The sequence below is a fragment of the Cherax quadricarinatus genome, chromosome 22 (assembly GCF_038502225.1).
Source record: "Cherax quadricarinatus isolate ZL_2023a chromosome 22, ASM3850222v1, whole genome shotgun sequence".
NCBI lineage: Eukaryota > Metazoa > Arthropoda > Malacostraca > Decapoda > Parastacidae > Cherax > Cherax quadricarinatus.
The window spans coordinates 26,790,404-26,811,870 of NC_091313.1; the positions used below are offsets into that span (position 1 = coordinate 26,790,404).

General features: G+C 36.8%; 1 protein-coding gene across 7 annotated transcripts in view; it reads right to left on the reverse strand.

Annotated features, from left to right (window-relative positions):
• LOC128689683 (cytochrome b-245 chaperone 1) overlaps positions 1–20,781 on the reverse strand; it is a 55,367-nt gene extending 34,586 nt beyond the window's left edge. For 2 of the 7 annotated variants that reach the window (XM_053778051.2, XM_053778050.2), the window contains exons 1-3: positions 20,660–20,779; positions 20,128–20,333; positions 13,607–13,648 (exon numbers count right to left, since the gene is read on the reverse strand). In XM_053778051.2, coding sequence (XP_053634026.1) covers positions 13,607–13,648; positions 20,128–20,206 — 121 coding nt within the window. In that variant the 5' untranslated portion in view covers positions 20,207–20,333; positions 20,660–20,779. Of the gene's footprint in view, positions 1–13,606; positions 13,649–14,068; positions 14,111–19,290; positions 19,377–20,127; positions 20,538–20,659 lie in introns of those variants that run through there. The other 5 variants (XM_053778055.2, XM_053778054.2, XM_053778052.2 and 2 more) reach the window with 5 other exon arrangements.
• Positions 20,782–21,467: the final 686 nt, after the last annotated feature.

Below are 21,467 nucleotides of genomic sequence, written 5' to 3' on the forward strand. Positions count from 1 at the left end.
TGTAAGTTTATTTAGGTATACACAAATACAGTTACAGTGGATCCTTGAGTTTCAGCCATAATCTGTTCCAGAAGCTCGGCTGAAACTTAAATTGTTCGAAAGTCAAAGCAATATTTCCCATAAGAAATAATGTAAATCCAATTAATCCGTTCCAGACACCCAAAAATATTAAAAAAAAAAAAAAAAAAAAAAAAAAAAATTTTTAAAGAATAACTATAGTTTTACAAACACAAAACAATTATAAATACATATACATGTAGTACTTAAATTACTAACGAAATAGATAAACAAACATTTAATGAAGATTCTTGTTGGCGTATGGAAGACAGGGAGGACTTATTATTGTTTGGAAGGGGAATCCCCCCACCATAAGGACTTCAGGTATCAAAGCCCTATCTGGGGTTACTTCCCTTCTTTATCTTTTACTGTCACTAGGACCAGCTCGAGTCACTGGACCCCTGTCACACAAAAAAAACTGTCCAGAGAGCTCTGTTGCTGGCATCTCCTTGGCATTTGTCTGAAATGGGACATGGTTTTGTCACTGAACATGTTGCAGAGATGGCTGGTTTCAGCTTGCTCAGGGTGATATTTCTTAGCAAAAGCTTGCACCCTACTCCACATTGCACAAATCTCCTTAATTTCTTTCTTCAATTCCATGGTTAATTATGTAGCAGTCGCACTCAATCAACAAGCACAAAAAACAATGAATTATTGTGAAATGTTTGGATGAACAAGCATGGTAATGTTCACTTGAGGAAAAATAAATTCAGACTGACTTACAATGCATGTGTGGAATGCTTTGTGTGGGTACAGGCAGGCGCAGGCAGACAGATAGGTCTGGTACAGCAGCCGAAACTCAAGGTACTGTATAGAGCTCAAGACAAAATTTAGGTGAAAAATGTGACCCAAACTCAAAATGGCCGAAACTCGAGGTTCCACTGTACATAGATAATGATACATAGCAGCATGTGCAGAGAACCTAGGATAACCCAAAAAAGTCAAAGTGACATTTCCAGCATAGGTGGTGGGAAAGATAGTGTGGGTGCTGGGGAAGGCATATATACAGTGGACCCCCGCTTAACGATCACCTCCCAATGCGACCAATTATGTAAGTGTATTAATGTAAGTGTATTTATGTAAGTGCGTTTGTACGTGTATGTTTGAGGGTCTGAAATGGACTAATCTACTTCACAATATTCCTTATGGGAACAAATTCGGTCAGTACTGGCACCTGAACATACTTCTGAAATGAAAAAATATCGTTAACCGGGGGTCCACTGTGTGTGTACTCACCTAGTTGAGGTTGCGGGGGTCGAGTCCGAGCTCCTGGCTGTGTGTGTGTGTGTGTGTGTGTGTGTGTGCGAGTGTGAGTGTGAGTGTGTGTGTGTGTGTGTGTGTGTGTGTATGTATATATATATATATATATATATATATATATATATATATATATATATATATATATATATATATATATATATATATATATATATATATATATATATATATATATATATATATATATATATATATATATATATATATATATATATATATATATATATATATATATATATACATATATATATAAATAAATATATATATATATATATATATATATATATATAAATATATATATATATATATATATATATATATATATATATATATATATATATATATATATATATATATATGCAATAAGATCGCAGTAAACAGGTGATTTCAGAAAATGCAAAACAACCACTCTGGAAGAATAGAGAAATTCCAAGCGCTGTCGTGACTACTCACATTATCAAGGAACTATGAGTTCCTTGATAATGTGAGTAGTCACGAAAGCGCTTGGAATTTCTCTATTCTTTCAGAGTGGTTGTTTTGCATATATATATATATATATATATATATTTTTTTTTTTTTTTTTCAACAAGTCGGCCGTCTCCCTCTGTAAGCCATGCGTGTTGTAAGAGGCGACTAAAATGCCGGGAGCAAGGGGCTAGTAACCCCTTCTCCTGTATATATTACTAAATGTAAAAGGAGAAACTTTCGTTTTTCCTTTTGGGCCACCCCACCTCGGTGGGATACAGCCGGTGTGTTGAAAGAAAGAAAGAATATATATATATATATTATATATATGTATGTATATATATATATATATATATATATACATGTATATATATATATATATATATATATATATATATATATATATATGAGGGGCTTGGACTTCCAGCAAGCGTGCATGAGCGTGTTAGATAGGAGTGAATGGAGACGAATGATACTTGGGACCTGACGATCTGTTGGAGTGTGAGCAGGGTAATATTTAGTGAAGGGATTCAGGGAAACCGGTTATTTTCATATAGTCGGACTTGAGTCCTGGAAATGGGAAGTACAATGCCTGCACTTTAAAGGAGGGGTTTGGGATATTGGCAGTTTGGAGGGATATGTTGTGTATCTCTATACGTATATGCTTCTAAACTGTTATATTCTGAGCACCTCTGCAAAAGCAGTGATAATGTGTGAGTGTGGTGAAAGTGTTGAATGATGATGAAAGTATTTTCTTTTTGGGGATTTTCTTTCTTTTTTTGGGTCACCCTGCCTCGGTGGGAGACGACCGACTTGTTGAAAAAAAAAAAAAAAAAAAAAATATATATATATATATATATATATATATATATATATATATATATATATATACACATTATATATATATATATATATATATATATATATATATATATATATATATATATATATATATATATATATATATATATACATGTATATATATATATATATATATATATACATACATATATATAATATATATATATATTCTTTCTTTCTTTCAACACACCGGCTGTATCCCACCGAGGTGGGGTGGCCCAAAAGGAAAAACGAAAGTTTCTCCTTTTACATTTAGTAATATATACAGGAGAAGGGGTTACTAGCCCCTTGCTCCCGGCATTTTAGTCGCCTCTTACAACACGCATGGCTTACAGAGGAAGAATTCTGTTCCACTTCCCCATGAAGGTAAGAGGAAATAAAAAAGAACAAGAAATAGAAAGAAAATAGAAGAAAACTCAAAGGGGTGTGTATATATATGCTTGTACATGTATGTTTTGTGTGACCTAAGTGTAAGTAGAAGTAGCAAGACGTACCTGAAATCTTGCATGTTTATGAGACAAAAAAGGACACCAGCAATCCTACCATCATGTAAAACAATTACAGGCTTTCATTTTACACTCACTTTGGCAGGACGGTAGTACCTCCCTGGGCGGTTGCTGTCTACCAACCTACTACATATATATATATATATATATATATATATATATATATATATATATATATATATATAGAGGAGCAATGTGGCAGATGTTGCAAGTATATGGAATAGGTGGTAAGTTATTAAATGCTGTAAAGAGTTTTTATGAGGATAGTGAGGCTCAGGTTAGGGTGTGTAGAAGAGAGGGAGACTACTTCCCCGTAAAAGTAGGTCTTAGACAGGGATGTGTAATGTCACCATGGTTGTTTAATATATTTATAGATGGGGTTGTAAAGGAAGTAAATGCTAGGGTGTTTGGGAGAGGGGTGGGATTAAATTATGGGGAATCAAATTCAAAATGGGAATTGACACAGTTACTTTTTGCTGATGATACAGTGCTTATGGGAGATTCTAAAGAAAAATTGCAAAGGTTAGTGGATGAGTTTGGGAATGTGTGTAAAGGTAGAAAGTTGAAAGTGAACATAGAAAAGAGTAAGGTGATGAGGGTGTCAAATGATTTAGATAAAGAAAAATTGGATATCAAATTGGGGAGGAGGAGTATGGAAGAAGTGAATGTTTTCAGATACTTGGGAGTTGACGTGTCGGCGGATGGATTTATGAAGGATGAGGTTAATCATAGAATTGATGAGGGAAAAAAGGTGAGTGGTGCGTTGAGGTATATGTGGAGTCAAAAAACGTTATCTATGGAGGCAAAGAAGGGAATGTACGAAAGTATAGTAGTACCAACACTCTTATATGGGTGTGAAGCTTGGGTGGTAAATGCAGCAGCGAGGAGACGGTTGGAGGCAGTGGAGATGTCCTATTTAAGGGCAATGTGTGGTGTAAATATTATGCAGAAAATTCGGAGTGTGGAAATTAGGAGAAGGTGTGGAGTTAATAAAAGTATTAGTCAGAGCGCAGAAGAGGGGTTGTTGAGGTGGTTTGGTCATTTAGAGAGAATGGATCAAAGTAGAATGACATGGAAAGCATATAAATCTATAGGGGAAGGAAGGAGGGGTAGGGGTCGTCCTCGAAAGGGTTGGAGAGAGGGGGTAAAGGAGGTTTTGTGGGTAAGGGGCTTGGACTTCCAGCAAGCGTGCGTGAGCGTGTTAGATAGGAGTGAATGGAGACGAATGGTACTTGGGACCTGACGATCTGTTGGAGTGTGAGCAGGGTAATATTTAGTGAAGGGATTCAGGGAAACCGGTTATTTTCATATAGTCGGACTTGAGTCCTGGAAATGGGAAGTACAATGCCTGCACTTTAAAGGAGGGGTTTGGGATATTGGCAGTTTGGAGGGATATGTTGTGTATCTTTATATGTGTATGCTTCTAGACTGTTGTATTCTGAGCACCTCTGCAAAAACAGTGATAATGTGCGAGTGTGGTGAAAGTGTTGAATGATGATGAAAGTATTTTCTTTTTGGGGATTTTCTTTCTTTTTTGGGTCACCCTGCCTCGGTGGGAGACGGCCGACTTGTTGAAGAAAAAAAAAAAAAATATATATTATATATATATATATATATATATATATATATACATATACACACACACACACACACACACACACACACACACACACACACACACACACACACACACACACACACACACACACACACACACACACACACACACACACACACACACACACAACACACACACATACAGTGAACCCCCGGTTAACAATATTTTTTCATTCCAGAAGTATGTTCAGGTGCCAGTACTGACCGAATTTGTTCCCATAAGGAATATTGTGAAGTAGATTAGTCCATTTCAGACCCCCAAACATACATGTACAAACGCACTTACATAAATACACTTACATAATTGGTCGCATTGGGAGGTGATCGTTAAGCGGGGGTCCACTGTATATATGCCTTCCCCAGCACCCACACTATCTTTCCCACCACCTATGCTGGAAATGTCACTTTGACTTTTTTGGGTTATCCTAGGTTCTCTGCACATGCTGCTATGTATCATTATCTATGTACAGTGGAACCTCGTGAATGGAGACAAATGGTTTTTAATACTTGACGTACTGTTGGAGTGTGAGCAAAGTAACATTTATGAAGGGGTTCAGGGAAACCGGCAGGCCGGACTTGAGTCCTGGAGATGGGAAGTACAGTGCCCGCACTCTGAAGGAGGGGTGTTAATGTTGCAGTTTAAAAACTGTAGTGTAAAGCACCCTTCTGGCAAGACAGTGATGGAGTGAATGATGGTGAAAGTTTTTCTTTTTCGGGCCACCCTGCCTTGGTGGGAATCGGCCAGTGTGATAATAATAATAATAATAATACTGTATAAACATTTAAAAATACACCAGAAATGTTATAAATGGTGCAAAGGTGACATTAAAACAATATCCAAGATGACTGACACAAACCCACTACCATTATAGCATGCTCCTCACTTAGCAATGATTGTTAACTGACGTGGTCTTAGGAACGGAACTCCGTCGTTAAGTGAGGAGAGACTGTACTGACATTTAGGTTAACTGTAAGGGAATCATCCAACAGCACTGTCGAGTGTTTGTATTGTTAATACAGTGCATTCACACATACATACTGAACCTAAATGTCAGTGTTTAGAGTGGGTAAAATAAAAAATTATTTCTCCCATTTGTATCACTTGAGGTTTTTTTCCCGTATATATCATGATAATAGTATAAAGCTGATCAGAAAAGGCAATCTCCCCTAACTGATCTGAATCCATCAATTCCAAATTAAAAAAAAAAAATTATTCGGTAGAATTTCAAATTTGCATTGACTCAGAATAAACTTTATTCTTACAGAATGATCTATAAATAACATTTTGAAGCCAATTAGAAAAGGATTCTTTAGTTATTGAATAAAAATGAATATTAGAAAAGGATTCTTTAGTTATTGAATAAAAATGAATATCACTACTTATTCAATAAAACTGGAAAATTGTACACAATACACAAATAACCCGCACATAAAAGAGAAGCTTACGACGACGTTTCAGTCCGACTTGGACCATTGACAAAGTCACACTAACCAGAGGTGGAGCAGGACGGCTATATATAGGCAGGAAGAGGTGGTGGTGGTAGTAGTAGTAGTAGTACAAGAGTTGTATATAATACCGACAAGATGAAATTAAGACACATGCACAACACCCGGGCATCCCCATCATAGACGTTTCGCCATCCAGCCAGCCACTGGATGGCGAAACGTCCACAACAAAGACAATCAGACGCCGCACATGTGTCTTAATTTCATCAGTAGTTGTAGTAGTAGTAGAAGAAGAAGAGGTAGTAGTAGTTGTAGTGGTAGAAGTGGGAAATAAAAAGGATGAGCCAGTCAAATACAAAGGAAGGGGAGCACTGCAAGAGAACTAGATGCCCACTACTACTACAACTACTGATGAAATTAAGACACATGTGCGGCGTCTGGTTGTCTTTGTTGTGGACGTTTCGCCATCCAGTGGCTGGCTGGATGGCGAAACGTCTATGATGGGGATGCCCGGGTGTTGTGCATGTGTCTTAATTTCATCTTGTCGGTATTATATACAACTCTTGTACTACTACTACTACTACCACCACCACCTCTTCCTGCCTATATATAGCCGTCCTGCTCCACCTCTGGTTAGTGTGACTTTGTCAATGGTCCAAGTCGGACCGAAACGTCGTCGTAAGCTTCTCTCTTTTATGTGCGGGTTATTTGTGTATCGTTCCAGTCACGGTATTGTGCCTTTTTTGTTATTTACTAGAAAATTGGACTTATGCCACCCAGTAGCAGCATGAGAAAACCACACCAGTGGTGAAAATTTGAAGCCATTCAGACGAGTCATTCTCCAGTTATGGCATGGATTCCAATGATTTAAAGTTTTTAAGCTAGTTTACTACCTGGTATACTACTGACAAATTTGCCTGAACACAAAGCCTAATAGGTATTATCCTGGTAGTAAAATGCATCAGCCATTAAATACTGAAGCCGTTTAGAAGAGGTAAATTGAAATTTATTAGTCGAGATTTAATGAGAATGAAAAATTCACATTATTTTACAAATAAAATGGGAAAATCTGCATCTACACACTCTAATTTCAGTTTCCACTATCGCTGAATTATGAGGCACCTTTTTTGAATGCTTGAAGCTATGCCACTAAAAGTTTAGGCAGTTAGTTACTGGAGCCATTCCAGGCTGCTGGGAATGGGTTCAACAACTTTGGCCAAAGTACACCTGGACATGCCAAATATTTCAAGAATCTGGCCCTCATTACCACACACATGCAATGAAAATCTGAAGTTGATTAAATGAGGCATCTTGAGTTATGAGCAAAAGAAAATCATAAAAGTTGAAAGAAAAACCTAAGGCAACTACCTAAAGATCCCCCTTGGGGTAGCTGCCTGACCTGAGAAAGATATCCCAGCATCTCATGAGGTCTGCCCCTTCTACCCCAATGATCTAAGAATATTATCCCAGCATCATGAGCTCAGTCCCCTCTACTTCAATGATCTGATAAAGGCATCCCTGCAACTCATCTCGGCCCCACTACCACAATGATTTGAGAAAGGTGACCCAGTATATCACAAGCCCAGCCCCCTTTTTCCCAGTGATATGAACCAAACAAACAGTATGATCTGCAGATCATAAAGGACCAAACAAGTGTTATTGTACCAGAGTCAGAAATAAAAGAAGCCAGGTTACTAGGATCCCATGGTAGAAAAAGTGTTATGCTTAGATTCCACTCACATGACAGGAAAAAAGACTTAATTATTGCATCTATTAAAGTAAAGAAAGAGGTATACATTAACGAGTGTCTTACCAAAAAACGTCAGAACCTCCTGTATAGAGTCAGAAAACTTAAGCGGGAGAATAATGACACAATACACCAATGCTTCACACGGGATGGGAAAATTCTAGTTAGGAAAACAAATGTAGGTCAACTGTACACAATCATGAACGAGAATGATCTATCACGATTTCTCAGGGATACTAATCTTACAGAGAATAACTAAACAATGTCCAACCTAAAAGCCTACGTAGTGTAGTGTATGTTTTGCTCCATTATTGTTCAAATTTCATTGTACAATCTCTTAGTAATTAAATAATCAACTACCTCATTTTGTGATTTTACTAGTAAGCATAAGTCACCTTATGTAATTTTCTTATTTACTATTGTTTGCTTAAACATTAGCTGAATTGATACTTTCTCTGTCCATATTACTACCTCATATTTTTTTAAATACTATCAATTGATATTACTTACTAAAATTAATAATTATCATTTTTACTATAATTTCAATTTACTCTTAACATTTTTGACATTTAATAACCATTACTTGTCTAATTACCTTTACCTGTTTTAATACCACATTTACTATCTTAGAGTACTCTTAATTACCTTGTACTGCCATATAACCTCTAGTCTAGTATAACTACCAGTGCAATATTGAATGAAATAAACATTACTTTTTCACTTTTTTTGTAATCATTATTATTACTTACTAAAATTTTATTAAACACCATATTTACTACCAGTCAATTTTACTTTTGTACATTAAACATTATTTTATACTTCCCGTAACATTTTGTTGCCAAATTTTCAAGTTTGTATATTCAATTCCAACCTTTATATTATCCTTTGTACCTGTGTACCTGTCTACCATCTTACTATCATATTATAACCAAGACATTACCATTGTTATTTTTTACTATTATTCTTTTGGTACTTTAATTGTGAATTTTATTTTGTCAATTTAAATCTAGTTATACTCTTGATCTTGTCAACAACCTATACCAGACTCTGGAGTTTATCTGGAGTTTATCTGGAGAGAGTTCCGGGGGTCAACGCCCCCGCGGCCCGGTCTGTGACCAGGCCTCCTTAGGTCAGAGTCCCAGGATGTGACCACACACCAGTCGACTAACACACAGGTACCCATTTTACTGATGGGGAACATAGACAACAGGTGGAAAGAAACACGTCCAATGTTTCTACTCTGCCTGGGAATCGAACCCAGGCCCTCACCGTGTGAAGCGAGAGCGTTAACCACCAGGCCACCTAGTGCAATTGCAAGTACCATTTCAATTTGTATTTTTATATTATAAGTTTATATTATAATTCCTACTCTAAGATTGTTTTCAAATCTTAGTGACTATATTGTGTGTGCAATTAGTGTATATTTCAATTATATTATTGTTCAAGGCCCTTAACTATCTTTTGCTAACTAGTACCAACTACCTCATATATCTTTTTTTTTTTTTTCTACTTTTTTTATTCTTTTGCTACCTTAACTTATATATTTTATCTTGTCAATTTAAATCTAGTTATACTCTAATTCTTGTAAACAACTTATATAACACCTTAGTGCAATTACAATTGAGAGTCTTGTGCCTTTTTTATATTATTAGATTAAACTCAGTTGTATTATAGTCAATACCAAATTCATTATATTAGACCATATTGCAATTACTAGTGAGAGACTGGTGCTATTTTTAATTTGTATTTTTATATTATTAGATTAAATCTAGTTGTACTATAGCTCATTCTAGCTCAAAACATAGACTCCACAAAAGCCATTATATTAGACCTTAGTGCAATTACAAGTGAGAGTCTTATTCTATTTTAAATTTGTATTTTTATATTACTAGTTTATACCTAGTTGTACTTTAGTTCATTCCAGCACAACACATAGACAACATCAACTTCATTATGTGTAGTAGTGACTATACTCTATATGACCAAAATACTCTAGCTATATACTTATCCAAGCTTCCCACCACTACAGATATCAGTACTAGAACTCAACACATAACTCAGGATATAAATAACCATAATTTAAACCTAGAAGATGATTGATCACGTTGACCCTGATCTAAACCTCCATAATCTGACACCCAATCAAAACCTATTGGAAAGTAACTGCCTTTATTACACAGCATCACAAGCCAGCACTATCCTAAACAATGCTAAAAGCCTATCAGTACTTAACTACAACATCAGGTCCTTAAGCAAACACTATGATGACCTCCTGGCACTCCTTGAATCACTAAAGACACCCTTCTCCTGCATTATTCTTACTGAGACCTGGCTTAAGCAGGACACAATAGATATCTACCCTCTACCAGGATACACAGCAATTCACAACTGCAGACCAAACCAAGTTGGGGGTGGTATTTCAATCTATTACTCTAACCAGTTATCTTGTATTAGCACCACTTGCTTTAGTGATGAATATGGGGAATACATTTTTGCTAATTTTACTGTAAAAAACCTTAAGACACCTATAACAATCGGTGCCATTTACCGGATACCTCACACAAACATCCCAAATTTCAGTGAGAAATTAAAGTCACTAATAACAAACAGACAAATGAATAAGCACCACCTTCTCTTAGCTGGAGACTTCAACATCAACCTTGGCTTACTAGATGATCAGCCTGTAACTGATTTCATCAACAATATGAACAACACACTTCTCATACCAACAATAACTAAACCAACCAGGCTCACTGAGACAAGTGCAACCATAATAGACCACATATGGACCAATATACTAGCCCCCCTTAAATCAGGGATAATCACAGATAGCACTACAGACCACTACCCTACCTTCTTCCTGACAAACATTAATAAACCACCACTTGAATACAACAAAGTCTCATTTAGACTCCATGACGAGGCCTCAATAAGGAAGTTCACAACTGACCTAGAGATTGTTGACTGGCCTACAGAATTCTCCAAGGCCAATGGTATTGATGACTGGACAGACATTTTTCTTAACAAATTACTTAGACTATACAACAAACATTGTCCTATAAAAACGAAACAGATCACAAACAAACGGCTTGGTTGCCCATGGCTAACCAGCACCATTCTGAAATCCATTGACAAGAAACACCAATATGAAAAGCAATATAGACAGGGCTTAATACACAAAGATATTCTTAAACACTATTCATCAGTTCTCACCAAAGTAATAAAGAAAGCCAAACAACTATACTACTCCAGTAGATTCACAGACACTAGAGGAGATATAAAAGAGACCTGGAAAACACTCTCTCAGATTCTAGGGACCCACAAACTGAAAAAAAACAAGAATATTGTCCTAACTAAACCTAATGAAACACCACTACATCCCACTGACACAGCTAACAAGATAAACGACTTCTTCTCAACCATAGGATCTAATCTCGCCAATAAAATCCCACATACTAATGCCCATGCCGGGGACTACCTAGATGGGAATTTCCCAAATTCCTTCTATCTTGCACCAACTGAGCCCTCGGAAGTCACCGAGATTATAAAGTCACTTAAAAACAACTCAGGGAATCTGTCTAATGTCCTACCATTACTGTACAAGCGAGCGGCCCATATCCTTTCGCATGCTATTTCATTACTTTTTAACAAGTCACTAGAAACTAGCACCTTCCCGAAACTACTCAAGATGGCAAGGGTTACACCAATACATAAAGGTGGTGACCCTACAGACTTAAACAACTATAGACCAATATCAAACTTACCATTGCTATCCAAAATCTTTGAGAAACTCGTGTACAGGAGACTATATTCATTTATAACAGCACAAAACATACTCAACCCCTGCCAATTTGGATTTAGGAAAAATAAAAGCACTAATTATGCAATCATAAAAATGCTAGATCTGCTTTACACAGCATTGGAAAATAAGGAATATCCACTAGGAATTTTTATTGACCTAAGAAAAGCTTTTGACACAGTAGACCACGACATCCTACTCCACAAACTTGACCATTATGGTATAAGAGGCCATGCGCTTGCTTATTTCAAATCTTACCTTACTAATAGGTATCAGTATGTTACCATTAAAGACACAGCATCAACAACACGGCCACTTGATACTGGAGTTCCGCAGGGAAGTGTCCTTGGTCCCCTGCTCTTCCTCATATACATCAATGATCTTCCAAACGTATCCCAACACCTGAAACCCATTCTCTTTGCTGACGACACGACTTATGTCATCTCTCACCCTAATCTTGCCACCCTCAACACCATTGTTAACGAGGAGCTGATCAAAATATCGACTTGGATGACAGCCAATAAACTTACGCTTAACACTGACAAAACCTACTATATATTATGTTTGGTAGCAGAGCACAAATTAACATTAAGATCGACAACACTCTAATTACCAGACATAATGAGGGCAAATTCCTAGGCCTATACCTTGACAACAACCTGAATTTCAGCACCCATATCCAACACATAACCAAAAAAGTATCCAAAACAGTTGGGATCCTCTCCAAGATATGATACTACGTGCCGCAAAATGCCCTTCTCACACTATACCACTCACTTATTTATCCATACCTCACCTATGCTATTTGTGCTTGGGGATCAACTGCAGCAACACACCTAAAGCCAATAATAACCCAACAAAAAGCTGCAGTAAGAATAATCACTAAATCCCATCCCTGGCAACACCCCCCCCCCCCCTCTTCATAGATCTAAACTTACTCCCTGTTCAGTACATCCACACTTACTACTGTGCAATCTACATCTACAGGACCTTAAACTCCAATATCAACCTTGACCTAAAATGCTTTCTTGATAGTTGTGACAGAACCCACAGGCATAACACCAGACACAAACATCTCTACGACATTCCCCATGTCCGACTAAACCTTTACAAAAATTCAATGTATGTCAAAGGCCCTAAAATCTGGAACATCCTACCTGAGAACTCTAGAACTGCAGACACATTCATCACCTTCAAAACTACGATTAGAAAACATCTTATCTCCCTGATAAACCCCATCAACTAACTACACGAATACCACCTGGTGGTTCACACTTACACTCACTCACCCATTTGACCATAAACAGAAATATTAATCTCAATCTTAAAATAATGAATCCTATGATACTCCAATACTGAAGCTATGTACTGTGCCAAAACAAAAGCATTCACATTGCTAAACTCATAAACTAGTATTTAGTCACTTAGCCATAATACCAACTTACCTCATAATTTGTAATATTTTAAAATAAACAATTAAACTAAGTCTGCCCGAAATGCCTAGCCATGCTAGGCGTTCTAGTGGTGCACTCTGTAATCATTATTTAACTACATGTAAACCACACAACAACCAAATTCTGTAAATTCAACATTGTAATCTTTATAGAGAATAAACTTTTAATTTGAATTTGAATTTAGCTCAATATCTGGGGAAGGTAAATTTAGTATCCAGGTATCAATTTAATATGTACCTGGGTATCTGCTTAATACCCAGGTATTAAATTTAATACTTGGATATCAATTAATACCCGGTTATTAAATTTAAAACCTGTTTATTAAATTTAATGCCAGGGTATCAATTAATAACCAAGTTTTGAATAACATTCTTACCTGGGCTGTAAAAAGATGCTCCCACACCGATAGATATGACACCTGTGAATAAATTTACATACAGTATTTAGTGCATATTTCCTCTGTATCAACACATAATTATTATTTATTGATGCTGTGTTGTATATTTCATACAGTATACTGTAGAATTTTTATATTAGCCAGTAAAGTGCTTTTTGCCCAGCTCTACATCTCTAGTATTTTGCTGTCATGAATCACATTACGGTAAAGAGGTGCTTTTAAACAGTAGCTTTAAAGCTACTGGCAGAGACAGAGGCTCTGGAATCTTCAGTTAGAGTTCTCAATTTTGGGGCCTTTTATATGCTGTACATTGAGATTATATTTACCCATCCAGAATATTTCTAAAAATATTCCAAGAAAGTGGGTGTTCTCTCAAAAATATGCTATTATGTACCCCAAACATCCCTACTCACTCTGTACTACTCTCTAATCTATCCTTACCTCACCTATGGTGTTTGTTGTTGGGGATCAACAGCTAATCACCTGAAAATGCAAATCTAATTACTGGACCTTAACTTCTAAGTATGATCAATAGGAATAAGGTTGTTATTATTATTATTATTATTATTATTATTATTATTATTATTATTATTATTATACTTTCTGTAAAATCATTTCTGGATTTTTTGAAAAAAGTTTATCTTATCTTTCTGTCCAGGAGCACCACACATGTTGCTGTACTGTCTGAGGGCACCATATACAACTGTGTCACTTTTGTTACACACAAAAGTTTGTTCCACATTTTCACAAAAAAATTAATTCATATTATAGAGATTTAAATACCTTACCACCCTTTATATACAAAAAAAGTGTCATAAGTGCTATCACCAATCATTGCAACACTCTTTAACAAATCCATTGAATCCTCCACCTTCCCTACAGTTCTCAAAATAGCAAGTGTCACCTTGATCCATAAAGGAGGAGACCAAACAGAGTTGAATAACTATAGGCCAATATCCAACTTACACCCTCTCTCAAAAATCTTCGAAAAATTAATTCATAAACGAATCTACTTCTACCTCATCTCCCAAAACATACTCAACCCCTGCCAATTTGGATTCAGGCCTAATAAAAATACTAATGATGCTATTATACACATGCTAGAACATATATACACTGCAATAGAGAAAAAAGAAGTCCCACTGGGGATCTTCATTGACTTACGTAAAGCTTTTGATACAGTTGACCATGACTTGCTCCACATAAAATTGTCACACTATGGTATAAGAGGGCACTCCCTCAACTACCTCAAGTCATACCTCAGCAACAGAAGCCAATATGTGTACGCAAATGGGGCAAACTCTTCCGCACAACCAATTACAGTTGGTGTCCCACAGGGAAGTGTCCTTGGCCCTCTTCTCTTTCTTCTATACATAAATGACCTACCAAATGCTTCGCAATTACTCAAACCCACACTATTTGCAGATGACACTATATACGTCTTCTCTCACCCGAGCTCAGTCACGCTAGCCAATACTGTAAATAACGAATTACAGAAAATATCTACCTGGATGAGGACTAACAAACTTACACTAAACATTGACAAAACCTACTTCATTCAGTTTGGTAACAGAGCTACAGATGTCCCTCTTAACATAATGATAAACGGATCACCTATCACAAAGCTAACAGAGGGAAAATTCTTAGGAATCCACCTTGATAATAGACTCAAATTTCATACACATATACAACAAATTTCTAAGAAAATTTCCAAGACTGTAGGCATACTATCGAAGATACGGTACTATGTTCCACAGTCAGCCCTCCTGGCCCTATATCACTCTCTTATTTACCCCTATCTCACTTATGGAATTTGTGCATGGGGCTCAACAACAATTAACCATCTCAGACCACTAATTACCCAACAAAAGGCTGCAGTCAGAATAATAACAAATTCCCACTACAGGCAGCACACTCCACCAATATTCAAAACACTAAACCTACTCACCATACAAAACATCCATACTTATTACTGCACCTATTACATACATAGAACACTTAACTCTGATGTTAACCCTCCCCTCAAACATCTCATTGCCAACCTCAACAGAACACATGACCATAACACAAGGCACAGATCACTCTTTGATGTTCCTCGTGTCCATCTCACGCTATGCAAAAACTCAATGCACATAAAAAGCCCTAAAATCTGGAATTCATTACCTGTAAATATAAAAAAAACACTACCTGTTTATAAATTCAAGTCTCTTCTCTAATTACCAGACATAATGAGGGCAAATTCCTAGGCCTATACCTTGACAACAACCTGAATTTCAGCATCCATATCCAACACACAACCAAAAAAGTATCCAAAACAGTTGGGATCCTCTCCAAGATACGATACTACGTGCCGCAAAATGCCCTTCTCACACTATCCCACTCACTTATTTATCCATACCTCACCTATGCTATTTGTGCTTGGGGATCAACTGCAGCAATACACCTAAAGCCAATATTAACCCAACAAAAAGCTGCAGTAAGAATAATCACTAAATCCCATCCCTGGCAACACACCCCCCCACTCTTCATAGATCTAAACTTACTCCCTGTTCAGTACATCCACACTTACTACTGTGCAATCTACATCTACAGGACCTTAAACTCCAATATCAACCTTGACCTAAAATGCTTTCTTGATAGTTGTGACAGAACCCACAGGCATAACACCAGACACAAACATCTCTACGACATTCCCCATGTCCGACTAAACCTTTACAAAAATTCAATGTATGTCAAAGGCCCTAAAATCTGGAACACCCTACCTGAGAACTCTAGAACTGCAGACACATTCATCACCTTCAAAACTACCATTAGAAAACATCTTATCTCCCTGATAAACCCCATCAACTAACTACACGAATACCACCTGGTGGTTCACACTTACACTCACTCACCCATATGACCATAAACAGAAATATTAATCTCAATCTTAAAATAATGAATCCTATGATACTCCAATACTGAAACTATGTACTGTGCCAAAACAAAAGCATTCACATTGCTAAACTCACAAACTAGTATTTAGTCACTTAGCCATAATACCAACTTACCTCATAATCTGTAATATTTTAAAATAAAGAATTAAACTAAGTCTGCCCGAAATGCCTAGCCATGCTAGGTGTTCTAGTGGTACACTCTGTAATCATTATTTAACTACATGTAAACCACACAACAACCAAATTCTGTAAATTCAACATTGTAATCTTTATAGAGAATAAACTTTGAATTTGAATTTGAATTTGAATTTGAAGATCACTTACTCACCCAAAACCAAATAAATACTGGCCCAGTGGCTATAGCTCCCGCTTCACACACGGAGGGCCCGGGTTCGATTCCCGGCGGGTGGAAACATTTTGACACGTTTCCTTACACCTGTTGTCCTGTTCACCTAGCAACAAATAGGTACCTGGGTGTTAGTCGACTGGTGTGGGTCGCATCCTGGGGGACAAGATTAAGGACCCCAATGGAAATAAGTTAGACAGTCCTCGATGACGCACTGACTTTCTTGGGTTATCCTGGGTGGCTAACCCTCCGGGGTTAAAAATCCGAACGAAATCTTATCTTATCTTATCCTTATAAATTGTATATCTTAAATGTTTCCCACAATTATATCACATAAATGTTAAACCTAAGACCCAATCTAACTTTGTTATTTTTTAAATACACTACCTAACAGAATACTCCATTCGACTGAATGTACAGCAATGCATGCAACCATATGACCTGTCTTTGTAATACTCATTTGTGCTTTATTGTTATCTGTTTACAATAATGTTTTATCACTGATTACATCATTGCTTAGTTAATCGTAAGTTAATTTTAAGCCAGCCTGTAATGCTATGCATACAAGTGGCTTTGGCATGTATTTTTTTGTACCTTTGTATGTATGCTCAAATTACTAAATAAATAAATAAATAAATAAATAAATAAATAAATAAATATGAAATACATCACAGTAGCTGCTCCACATCTTTTCTACTAACTTTTCTTGGGATTTGCACAAGGGTTAGTGTATCATTACACTATTAGCAGACTGTAAACCTGATAATGTATGTTTGTATATGCAGATAAAATTTGTTTGGATTTTTAACCAAGAGGGTTATCCACCCAGGATAACTTAATAAAGTCAGTGGGGACTATGTTATTTCTGCTGGGGTCTATTAATCTTGTCCCTAGGATGCCACAAGAGATGACTAAAACCCAGGTACCTACTTATTGATAGGTGCAAAGGTACAGCAGGTGTAAGGAAACATGCCCAACGTTTCCACTCATGCTGGGAATTGAACCATGGACACTCATTATGAGGTGAGTGTGTTGCCAACTGAGCCACAGGATACATTAGCTACTGTATTTTTATACTGTAAATGCAGATATTTTTTAGGTTTAGGTTAAGTCATCATATTACATTTAGCTTTTTTTGGTTAGGTCATCATAACTTGCCATATATATTTATTGTGTCTCAATTTAATTCTAAAATACAAGAATGAAGATAAATATGTATATATGCTATATGATGTGATAAATGTACATTTATTTCTAGATGAAACAAAAAACATCAGGACCACATTTATTATATTTATAGGGAGGTGTTGAACCTGTTGGGGATCATACAGTGCCAGGGGAGGTAACTAACAATCATAGTTTTCAAATTATTGACATCAAGTTGGGTTGCATTACAATCCAACCAGAAGGTTCGGTAACTTGTTAGATTTATTTTAGGTTTGGTTGGGTTGTTTGAGTTATACTTGCCAATAGTTTCAGTAAATTTATACGTAGCTAACAAGAAAATATTGGAAACTTTTCCTTATATGATAATTTATGTAACTGTATTTATGTGAACCTGTACCTTAATAAACTTACTGACTGGTGACTTGATAGCATTAGTAAGATCACTGGCATTTCCTGGGAAATGGTGTAATTAGATTTGATCTAAGAAAACAAAGGATAGCTTCATTTTCTTGAACCAAAATCCCTTCCTGTACTAGCATCAAGGTATATCTTCCCCTTGAAGGGTGAGGACCCTAATGGATTTAAATCCCTTAGAGAAACATTTTGGGATACCTTTGAATAAATCATTATAAAGTATGGGTTTTATATTATCCTTGACTATTAAAACTTTTAGCTATTAACACTGAAATAAGCTTCTTATGTACATATCACAAAACTCACAGAGGGAAAATTCTTGGGAATCCACCTTACCTGGAGGTTACCTGGAGGTTATTCCGGGGATCAACGCCCCCGCGGCCCGGTCCATGACCAGGCCTCCCGATGGATCAGGGCCTGATCAACTAGGCTCAAATTTCAAACACATACAACAAATTTCCAAAAAAATTTCCAAGACCGTAGGCATACTATCGAAGATACGGTACTATGTTCCACAGTCAGCCCTCCTGGCCCTATATCACTCACTTATTTACCCCTATCTCACCTATGGAATTTGTGCATGGGGCTCAACAACAATAAACCATCTCAGACCATTAATTACCCAACAAAAGGCTGCAGTCAGAATAACAAATTCCCACTACAGACAGCACACATCACCAATATTCAAAACTCTAAACCTACTCACAATACAAAACATCCATACTTATTACTGCACCTACTACATACATAGAACACTTAGCTCTGATATAAACCCTCTCCTCAAACGTCTCCTTACTAACCTCAACAGAACACATGACCATGACACAAGGCACAGATCACTCTTTGATGTTCCTCGAGTCCATCTCACACTATGCAAAAACTCAATACACATAAAAGGCCCTAAAATCTGGAATTCACTACCTGTGAATATAAAAGAAACACTGTCTGTTTATAAATTCAAGTCTCTTAAAAATCACTTACTCACCCACAACTAAATAAATACTGAATAATTGTATCACATAAATTGTATCTCATAAATGTTTCTCATTATTGTATCTCATAAATGTCTAACCTGTGACCCAATCAAACTTTGTTTTTTTTTTAATTACATTACCTAACAGAATACTCCATTCATATGGTCATTTACAAAGTAAATGACCATATGACCTGTCTTTGTAATACTCATTTGTGCTAAATTGTTATCTGTTTACAATGTTTTTACCACTGAATATATCACTGCTTAGTTAATCTTAAGTTAATTTTAAGCCTGCCCATAATGATCTGCATACAAGGGGCTTTGGCATGTTGCACTTTAATAACTGTATTCCTTTGTACTTCCATGTATCATGTTCAAATAAATAAATAAATAAGTAAATTTTATTTCTTCAGACATTCAATATAAATATACCTTTACTTTATCCTCCATGGATAAGATAATCCCCAGAATCAATAACAGATCACAGATGGGAGATAATTTTAATTGCCTCTGTACACTGTATACCTTATTTAAATAAATTAGTCAGGTGAAGCCAGGTATCGGAGGCAGTGAAGCTGCACTCTTCCAACCGACTTAACTCCAGTTCTCACCTCTCCACTACAAGAAAACCTGGTGTACGTCTTGAGATGTAATTACTTACCCACGAAGATGCTCCATGACTTAACTCCAGGAGCCACAGAGAGGTGAAGAACTTCTCGGTTACTGCTGGACACATTCATCTTCTTCCTACATGATGTTGCTTCCTGTGGGGCCGCACCTCTGTTGACACTCTCACTGCACCTCTCCTTTCATGGTGTTCTTATGGCCATAGAGGGGAGCACTAAACCCCTAGGGACCGTACACGTACTGTGGCAAGGGAATGGGAGATAATCGAATTTTATCAAATGAAAAAAGAACGGTAGCTCCAGTTCCTTGGATTGCGAGCCCTTCATCTGCGTCAAGACAATCCACTTTGAAGGGTGATTTAAGTTATATAGGTACAATTTTACACAACCTACATGATTACAAGTGTCTTACATAATGACATGTGTAAATTATCTTGGTTAACCCGAAAAGTCAAAGTGAGTTACTTCTAAATAAAGCAAAACTCTACTTCATTATATTTAACCTTTTAGACGCAATTTTAAGATACTACAGCATCTACATTAAGCATGTAATTATTATAGACTCACTGGGGATAAACTATGAACAACAGCTCAACAAAACACGATTATTTCCTGTGTGACGTGACACAGCAGTCAACTTCTGCCCGTCAGAAGGGGTCGGGGTCCCTTGGTCCTGAGAAAAGATAAGATAGCGTCTTGATTTTAGGAATTTTTCGTATCGAACCTGATTACCTGTCATTTTCCAGGCTCTGTATAACCCATACGGACTCAGCGCTTCTCCAGGAATAAAATTAATAATCTTTACGTCTACTGTTTCTGCTTGCTGCCTCGATGACAAGTTACTTTTTACTTAGGCTTTGCATACATAGAAAAGCAAAATTGTTATGTCCTTGAGGGCATACATATAAAATATAGCGGCCAACGGAGAGCCGGGGCCAGAAGCCGAGACTTGACCCCTGCATCTACTTGTGGGTTTAGCGCTTAGTCGTGATTGTAATAATAATCGACCCCTGCAACCACAATTAGGAGCACTTACCAGTATTTCATAACATGTAAACCACACAATACCCAAAACCTGTAAACCCCATATTGTAACCCTTATAGAGAATAAATTTGAATTGAATTGAATTGAATATTGAGATCCAGTGGTTTTGAGAAATCACGCTTTATTTTTCGTTTCACAATACAAGTATGATATATATAACCCGGCAGTAAAGCAACAGCAAAGAACTACAGACCAATAGCACTAACATCCCATATCATAAAAATCTTTGAAAGGGTCCTAAGAAGCAAGATCACCACCCATCTAGAAACCCATCAGTTACACAACCCAGGGCAACATGGGTTTAGAACAGGTCGCTCCTGTCTGTCTCAA